The 9,638-nt window shown below is 48.2% G+C and overlaps 2 gene segments (V, D, J or C); both read right to left on the minus strand.

The window, feature by feature from the left end:
* Positions 1–1,274: 1,274 nt before the first annotated feature.
* On the minus strand, positions 1,275–2,097 carry LOC124518357 (immunoglobulin lambda variable 5-37-like). The segment is given in 2 exon segments: positions 1,275–1,864; positions 1,986–2,097. Coding segments are annotated over 2 exon segments (420 nt in total).
* Positions 2,098–7,430: 5,333 nt separating this feature from the next.
* On the minus strand, positions 7,431–7,902 carry LOC124518506 (probable non-functional immunoglobulin lambda variable 1-50). The segment is given in 2 exon segments: positions 7,431–7,765; positions 7,857–7,902. Coding segments are annotated over 2 exon segments (381 nt in total).
* Positions 7,903–9,638: the final 1,736 nt, after the last annotated feature.

A 9,638-nucleotide genomic window follows, 5' to 3' on the forward strand; every position in this document is an offset into this window, starting at 1 on the left:
GGAAAGAAAGCTGGAGTTTCTGGACCCCCTGCAGTGGGCACACGGATCCCCGTGCCATGGGCTGCAGAGTGCACCCACGTGGTCATTCTGGGGTAAAAAGCACAGCCTAACGAATGCTCCCACCTGGTTCCGGCCACATCCGCAAAGAGCCCCCATGGGAGCTGCCCTCTGCCCTCTGCTGCTTCCTGCATTGGCATGAGCTCCTGGGGCCCTGGCTTCTCTGTACACCCAGCTGACCCATTCCCTTCCTGGGTGCACAGTTACTGTTTGGGATGATAAAAAGTTTTGAGAAATGGAGAGTCGTGATGGTCACCCAACATGGCGAATATATTTCATATCTCTGAATTGCACAAGAAAGTGATGAAAAGAGTAAATTTCCTGTTGTGTGTATTTTCATAATTAAAAATTACTAGCTGAAAAGCCAACTTATGTTAAGGAAGTTGCACTCACACCAACCTCTTTCCCATCTTTATATGTGTTACCCTATTCTAACTCATCCTCATCACTAAAAATTGACAGAGATTTTATTATCTTTTTCCTGTAGGTTCCACATATAAATGAGATAAAAAAGCATTTGCCTTTCTGTGTAGGCCTTATTTCTCTTAGGGTCATGTCCCGCAGGTTCGTCCATGTTGTCACAAATGACAAGACGTTCTCCTGGAAAGGCTCATGGGATCGACTTGCTTTATGCAACATAGTGCCCCGCAGCCCCTCTACTGCATGGATCACGGACAACCCCGATGCGGCAGGAGAGGAGAGGAAGACACAGTCCATTCTTCTGGGCTCCAGAAACCAGCCACATGCTGCCTATGGGCCCTGATGGTGTCAGCTGTAGGGAAGTCACGTCGGTGAAATCTCCCAAGCAGACTAAAAATTTTGCTGCACTGGTGGCACTCCCACCTGTCCCTCACAAGCCCCACTGAGAAGTTTGCTGACTGGCACACACAGTTTCTCCCAGGGGCAGTCACCCTCTCCCGACATCACAAATGAAGGGCAGGTACCCAGCCAGTGGGCCAGGCCAGCTCTGGGCCTGTGATTCTTAGTGTCTCCTTGCTGGGACACAGAGCTCCTCAGTCAGCCCTGAGCACAGGAGCCTGGGGGGAAGGGAGGGCCTCTGCTCTCACCCCTGGAGGAACACAGGCCATGCTGTGGAGGACTGTCTGCCGTGGGCATGGTCTGTGGACTCTGATCAGAAAACTAAAGCAAGTTGATGGACCCTTGTGAAGAGAAAAAAAGCCAAATCCACAGGCTCTAATTTTTATGTGTGAACCACTAGGCGAAATTTCTGCATCATTATAACTTTTTTGTTGTCTTTGGCTTGCTTTATTGTTGTTGTCATTTTTCTTTCTTTCTTTTTCTTTTTTTCGTAGAGTTCACACAGGTTTGATAGGAAACTGGGAAGAAGGACATTCAGATCCAGTAGCTACACCCAAGTATAGTAATTGTGCATTCAATTTACATTAGACTTCAGAGACTCAGACTACAGTGGTCTAAGCAGGCTGGGTATTTGTCCCACTTCCCCATGTGTCTGTGTCACCGTGACCAGCACTACTGTGCCAGATTGCACAGTAATAGTCAGCCTCGTCCTCAGGCTGCAGCCCAGAGATGAGCAGAAGCCCTGCATTGGCCGAGGCATCTTTGGACCCGGAGAAGCGGCTGGGGACCCCAGGGCCCTGGTGCTTATTTGAATCTGAGTAGTAGTACAGGAGATACCGGGGAGGGCTCCCTGGCTTCTGTTGGTACCAGTATATGCTTTTACTACCAACGCTCACGTCCCTGCTGAGGGTGCAGGTGAGTCTGGCTGTTGCTCCCAGAGATGCAGAGAGGGAGGCTGGCTGAGTCACGACAGGCTGCGACAGGGAACCTGCAAACACAGACACAGCAGAGGGAAGAGAAGGAACAGCGCACATGGGATTAGGGAGCTGAGCCACAGGGGTTTCACTCTGGCTGCAGGCCCACCCTGGGACACTGAGTCCTGTCCCTACCTGTGCAGTGGCAGAGGAGCACGATGAGGACGGGGATCCAGGCCATCGTGACGCACGCCCTTCCTAGACCTCAGAGCCGGGGCTGGGCTGCCCTGGGCCTCTCTTATCCCCAGTCCACAGAGCTCAAAAGGAGGGGCTGCTCATGCAAATGGGACCCACCCCTGCTACTCCGTCCTGTGCACTTAGAGGCCTGCAGCCCCTTGACAGGAAGACTGTGGATGCACTAGTTTCCCCCTGGGTGGGCCTGGAAGAAGCAGCTGCTGGGACCACTGGGAACCATACAGGCCCAGGTTCAGGGACTCCGCTAGGAACAGAGAAGACACCTGCCCTGTCCCCACTGGAAACAAGGGTTCCAGCCCTGGGGCTTTCTACTCTGGAGGGCTACTCAGCAGGGAACCCCCTTCCTGTAGAAAGCCACAGACCTTGTCACTGTGCCCCCTGCTGGTGTCTGGGTGAACCTCTCCTTTCCCAAAGCAGGCTTCCCTGGTGCCTGTGTTTCCACCACCTGAGAGTGACCCTCCAGGGAAAGAGAAAGGTCCTGCTCTACATCAGGCATCCTCCATGGATGGGGTCTGATGACAGGGACACATGCAGTCCTGACTCAGTACAACCTGTGAACCACTATGGAGCTGAGGACAAGATACACGGGAGAGGGAAGAGAAACCATCTGTCCCAATGGTACAGCTCAGACGATGCATGCTGTGTCTGGGTGCCGGATGTGGACAGGAGTTCACCTAGGGGACACACACTCACACAGGAGGACACATAATGTGGGCATGCCGGGTCCCTCCAGAGCAGGGGAGACAAGACACAGCAAACCCTGATGAGGGTGCTGCAGGTGGGGGGACAGAGCAGGGCTGGGCATCCAGCAAGGACCACTGCAAGGACATCTTGAGACCTCACCTCCGTGTTCGGGGAGACTTGCAATCCTGTCTGTGCAAATCATCAAGAGCACCTGCTAGACACAAGGAGAGGGAACCTGCCAGCTGAGGGATTGGGGGAGCACCAGCGCCTTCTGGTGGACACGGGATGCACAGTGACCCAGGGCCTGGAGCTGGGGCCTGGGTCCCTGCCCCTCATCCCCCCTGCTCACTGTTGCAGACTCTTCATGGTGGATTCTGACACTAACACATATGCATGGAAGTTTCACCCATGTGTTTTGTGGCCTGATAACTCATGTCTTTCTCCTGCGTCCTATTCCATGTGTGGACATACAGATATTGTTTATCCATTCTAAAGGGTGCTTGATCACTTTGGAGTCTTGGCAATCATAAATAAGACAGCAACAAACATTTAGGTGCATATTCTAGTTGCACACAAGAACCTCATATAGAGTAATCCGTAGGACTGTTCTTTTTGCATTATATCCTTAAGGCTTTGTTTGCCGTGGAAGACACTGCCAAGGAATCTTCCCAAGTGATGGGGCTTTTCGCACTCCCACCAGCAGTGAATGAGAGTTCCTGCTGCCCCACATCATCAGTAGTATTGGTACTGGTACTGTATTGAACTTTAGCCATGGTCATGGGAGGCCTCTGGTACGTCCTTGTTCAATTTGTAATACCACAAGGACATATGAAGTTGGAAATCACTTTGCATGTGTAATAGTCATTTTGTCTATGTTCCTTGTTAAGGGATCTGTTCAGATCTGCTCATTGGGAGGGCACGCCCAGCACCAGGGAATTCAGGAGCTCAGCAGAGCTCTATCACAGGAAAAAGGGAGAAAGTGAGTGTGGAGTCTGACACAGGACTCGATCCCAAAACCCTGGATCATGACCTGAGCTGATATCAAAGAGTTGGACGCTCAACCAACTGAGCCACCCAGGTGACCCTCAACAGTTTGTTTTTAAGTAACATCTGTACCTAAAGTGGGGCTTGAACTCATGAACCCAAGGTCAAGAGTTGCATGCTCTAACCACTGAGACAGCCAGGCTCTCCTTCACTGAGTCATTTGTAACTCTGAACAAGCTAGTTTGCCTTCGAAAATATGAACACAGGGTGAATAAGGATCACTCTGAAGATATAACTGAAGAAAGGGATATGGCACTCTCAGATCATCTTATTCCCGGACAACAAATAATCTTTTGGAAGATCTGACAACAAAAGTCACTCCTGGAAACTCTTGACAGGGGATGCCACCAGGTCTAGAGAGTGGAGGGAGAATTTCTCTCACTTCCCTATGGATCTAAAGCACTGTGTAAGCATTGGTACTATCTTGGCATATATGACACTAAGAGTCACTTCCTTGCACACGAGATTCCAGAGACGTCAGAACAGATGCATTGGTCAAAACATCTTTGGATCCAGAAAATGACAGGGCACTGGGATCTCTGGTGTGGTATTTGACCCTGCCTTGAATCACAGGAGATACCACCGAGGGTTCCATGGCTTCTACTGGCACCATTATGCATATTTCTTAAAACAACAATGATGTCATCTCTCAGGGTGAAAATGAGTCTATTTGATTCTTCAGAGATGCGGAGAAGGAGGGTGTCTGAGTCAGCACAAGCTGGCAGAAAGAACTTGCAAACACAGACACTCATGGGTGATGGGGCAGGGATGGAGGTGAAGCTGCTTGGAGGTCTGATCCAAAGGTGTGGACATAGGCTCAGAGGCTGCTTTGGGTCACCGAGGACCGTCCTTACCTGTGTGGTAAGAAGAGAACACAAGGAGAAGAGGTTACACCATGGTGGTCACAGTCCTACTGAGAACCCATGGCTAGACCTAGGCTGTCCCAGGCATTTCTTATCTCCTTCAGTGGCCTCTGGGAGATGCGGTTGTACTTAGGGTTGCATTTTCTTTCTTGATAGTATCTTTGGGTGTACAAAAATAGGAACTTTTGAGAAGCCCAATTGATGATCATCCCTCCCCCTTTTTTGGGTGTTTCTTATGATATCCTATGTGAAGAATCTCTTGTCAGGCTCAAAAATCATGGGGATTTCCTTCTTGTTTTCTTCTAAGATCTTTATAGTTTCAGCTCTAAAATTTAGATCTTTGATCCATTTTACATCCATTTTTGTTTATAGTATGTGGTGAGGGTCTAACTTCATACTTTTGTGTGTGGATATCTAGTTGGCCCAGCACCATTGGTTGGAGAGACCTTTTTTTTTCAGAGTACATTCTCTGAGCATCCTTTTGAAAATCAATTGACCATAGATGAATGATTCATTTCTGGCCTCTGAGATATGTTTTACTTATCCCTATGTCTATCCTTAGGCAGGTACCACATTCATGGTGACTATAGCTTCATAAGTGAGATTTAGTGAGTTTTGAAATCTAAAAAAAATTTTTTTTAATGTTTATATATTTGTGAGAGAGAGAGAGATGGACACAGAGTGCGAGCAAGGGAGGAGCGGAGAGACAGGGACACACAGAATCCAAAGCAGGCTCCAGGCTCCAAGCTTTCAGCACAGAGCCCAATGTGGGGCTCGAACTCATGTGAGAACATGACCTGAGCAGAAGTTGGATGCCCAACCAACTGAGCCACGCAGGTGCCCCAGTGAGTTTTGAAATCTAGAATTGTCAGTCCTGAAAATGTGTTCTTCTTCAGGATTTTTTGGATGTTCTGAGTCCCTGCAATTCCACAGAAATTTTAAGATCATCTTTTCTTAGAGTGCAAAATAGGCATGTGGGCATTTGATAGGGATTGCATTTAATCTACTAATTGCTACGGAGAGTATAGCTTCCTAACAATTGTAGTTCTTTATGTTTTGTAAGGTAAATAAGATAAAATAATAAAACATTTAAGTATGAACCATCTGCTTATCTACTTTTGTCTTAGTACAGAAAAACTATAAAGATAAATGTGGGTCCATTAGTAAACTTGGGTTGTTATTTATTTAAATATTTTATTATGTTTCTAGAAATTGTGAAAGGTACTCATAAATTTGCTAATCTAAAGAATACTGGCATAGCAAACAGTTCACAGTTGCTTCCTATTTCATTTTCCTAGAAAACTAAGGTGTCTAGAGTTAGGAATTCTAATAAATATAACTTAGGCTACTAAAAACAATAAGGAAAACAACTACGTGCTCCAGGAAAGTAAGACATGTGTTTTTTGAGGGGAAAAAGTATGAAGAAAGGGAATACATTTTGTGTTGAAGGAAAAGAAAAATAATTTTGTCCTAACATGAGCCCGGTTTTTCAAAGAATCCTTAGATTGAGATCTAAATGTATAAGAGAAAGCTGTGGTAGGATTTTGGAAAAGAATCCTGGAAAGGAATTTTAAGTGTGGTCAGTACTGGTTAAATTTTAAAGATATTCAGTAAATAAATGAGGTTTCATATCAAAATACATGGATGAAAAATTAAAATTGTGTTTTCTCTGGGTTAAAAGGCCAAAATTTTCTTGAACTATTGGTCTGCTCTTATTAAAAATGGAAACAATGGGGCGCCTGGGTGGCGCAGTCGGTTAAGCGTCCGACTTCAGCCAGGTCACGATCTCGCGGTCCGGGAGTTCGAGCCCCGCGTCAGGCTCTGGGCTGATGGCTCAGAGCCTGGAGCCTGTTTCCGATTCTGTGTCTCCCTCTCTCTCTGCGCCTCCCCCGTTCATGCTCTGTCTCTCTCTGTCCCAAAAATAAATAAACGTTGAAAAAAAAAATGGAAACAAAAGGTTTATTCACTTTTAACCTTACTTCCTAGAATACAAGCACTCTGTTTTACCAAAATACTTCCTATGTTTATCAGAAATATCATTCATTGAAAACAAATTATTTATATATTTCAGAAGTCTTACATGTTGCTTATAACTAGGTAACGTTCTCTGCTTACCTTTAATGTGTTTGTGTTGTGTGTCACAGGAATAAACACGTTTTATGTCAATTGCATCGTAATGAACTCTATTCACGTCTTTGGCCATGACCACTTTTACGGCTTCTCATGTACAGTGACCATGTTACTCCCATGCTCCTGCAATGTGTTTCATCATCAAGGATATTCATGGAGAGGACTTTTGACAACCTTCCTTTACAACATGTTTAGCTTCTGTGTCCTCTCTCTTCTCCCAGACACTGTCGACTCCCTGAACATGGGGACCCTTCCTGTCACGTCCACATGGGACCCACATCCCTAGAGTCATTTGTGGCACACACTAGGTGTTCAGGAAGTGCTATGGATGCACATTATCTTGGCAGTAGGGTATCAACACTCAGGCACACCTGGACTCTTTGTTCCTGGCTCTGTCCTGACCTGTCACGGACTCTGTCCTCAGGGCAGCTGGCCCCTGACACCCAGGAATTTCTCCCCGGTAGGAGAATCTCCTACAATGTGTTCCAGCCGGGGACAGGCTTGGGGGCCTGAGGTTAATAGAATATGGATCATTTGCTAACCAAAGTTCCTTGACATTGTTCTCACACTACAGTTTACAGCAAACGAAGGAAGCAGCTGACTTGGCCAAAGAGGGGAGGCTGCAAGAGGACCCCCGTTGCTGGGGAAACAGCAGATTTTTGTCTCACTTCCCCAAAGGACTGGGCACTGCATAAGCAATGAGTTTCTTGTCCCACGCTGAGCCGTGATCATCAACCTCGTCGTCCTCCTGGAGCCCAGTGGTGGTCAAAGAGCCTGTGTTGCCAGACTTGGAGCCAGAGAACCGGTCTGGGACCCCAAAAGGCCAAGTGTTCTCGTGGAGAATGGCTTTAGGGGTCATTCCTGGGGGCTGTTGGTACCAAAACACACAATAACCGGCCCCAGTGTTGGCTGAGCATCCAGTGCAGGAAACGGTGAGTATCTGGCCCAGGGACCCAGACACTGAAGATGGCTGAGTCAGCACAGACTGGGCCAAGGACCCTGGAAGAAGAAGAGACAGAGAGGATGAGGCTGGGGTCTAGAGACAAGAGGAGGAAGCAGGGCCCCTTCCCCTGTCTCTGCATCCAGTCACCTGTGCAGTGAGCAAGTACGATGAGGAAGAGAGAAATCCAGGCCATGGTGGAGGCCCGTTCCTCATGACTGCTCCTGCCCTCTGTGACCCCACAGCTGAGCAGACCTTCCCTAACCCCTCCTTCCCCTCTTCATCCTCTGAGAGAGGGAGGGCCCATCCATGCCTGAGACCCCCAGCTCTCTGACCCTTCACAGGCCCCGGTTGGTCCCTCATCCTGAGGAGGTCAGGGGTGGGCAAGGCAGGGGCTGTGTGGGGCCAGGGGGTGGGGAGGTCCCAGATGGGAGCCCTGAGCAGAAGGCAAAGGCAGTGCCAGGTGGCAGATCCCAAGAGTCAATAACCCTGACCCCTCAGAACCAGGCCCTGAGTGACCCCTAGTGTCCAGTCACAGACACGCCATTGTGTGACATGGTGACCAGCGCCCATCAGAGAGACAGCTCCAGCCTCCCCACTGCTCCCTTGCTCATTCATGGGTCAAGACTGAGCTGGCATCTCTGGGACACACTCCTTTGAGATCATGATCAAGCTCAGAACAGTGACAGGTCTCCATGGACAGGTGTTCCCTTCCGTTCAAGAGGCTGGCCGTTCCTCTTATGGGATTCCTCCCTGGTTTCCGGAACTTCCTTTCCACATGTGTTCACACAGCCCTGAGGAGTTGGGGACCACTCCTTTGCAGGTTGTGTAGAAGCTCTCGTTTGTTCCTAGAAGGGTTAAGCCCTAAAAGCCTCAGTCATCTGTCACCATTTCCACCAGCTTAGAAACAGTCCTCCGCACACTGTGGGCACGGATTCCCTCCTATTATCTGTTCTGCAAGCACATAGACCCAACTCTGCAAGAGCTCTGCCAAGTGAGGCTGTGTGTGGAATTGACCTCAGAGCACAAAGGGCAAACCTGCAGGGAGTTCTAGGAGGGAAGGAGTGACAGCTGCAGGTGTTCTGACAGGGACCTGTTGCAGACTTCATGTGTAAATCACCTATTAGACAACGGTTACCTTACAATGAATGTGTGTCATTTTTTCCAAAAACTCAGCTCCGAAAGAATGATTTAAACTCAGTGACAGTTTCAATGGGAAGGTACAGGTTCAATTGCGAGTGTTTTTCCCCGGACCCATGTTTCTTGCAGACAGAATATGGTTGCCAAATGCGTGAAAACATAATGGAAAATACGTGACATTTAGTTCTTGGTTGAATAGGGGCCAATACCTTGCTTAAATCACTTGATTCATTATTGTTATTACTATTCTTATTATTATTTTAGTAAAGATTTTGCATATTAGGTCTGGTCTAACAGGTAAAGTAGGAAAGCACAACATGGTGCCCTGGGAAACACCATGAGGAGCCTGTTCCAGTGAACTTCACACTGATCACGCTGGTGGAATGAACAAACACAGAGTTTGCTGCATGGAACGATGAGGGGTCAGACTCCTCTCAGGGTGGGTAAAGCAATGGTCACTGTGTCTTGTGTTCACCGTGTTCAGGATAGAAAAATTGCTCAGTCAGCCGCCGCTGATTAGAGGAATGATTTTCCCCTAGCTAAGGCCAATTTGACCCAGAAAATTCTTTTAAAGATCCCATATTGACTCCAGCTGAGGTGGAGATAAGGGGCACTGTGTTTCTGAGGTCACAGGCCCTGTAGCCCTGACTTGAGACAGACGTTTCAGCAGAGGCCTATCCTGGCTGGAGGTGTCACTGGAGTGTCTGGGGGTGACAGTCCAGCCCTGAGAGGATGCAGAGGGTGCCTCGTGTCCCCGTGGGCCTTGAGCTCCAAGGGAGCAGCACTGAGGCT

This window comes from Lynx rufus, unplaced genomic scaffold (assembly GCF_022079265.1).
Source record: "Lynx rufus isolate CCGP_SWC_20201006 ecotype Redwood Valley unplaced genomic scaffold, mLynRuf1.p SCAF_24, whole genome shotgun sequence".
In the NCBI taxonomy this organism is placed as follows: Eukaryota; Metazoa; Chordata; class Mammalia; order Carnivora; family Felidae; genus Lynx; species Lynx rufus.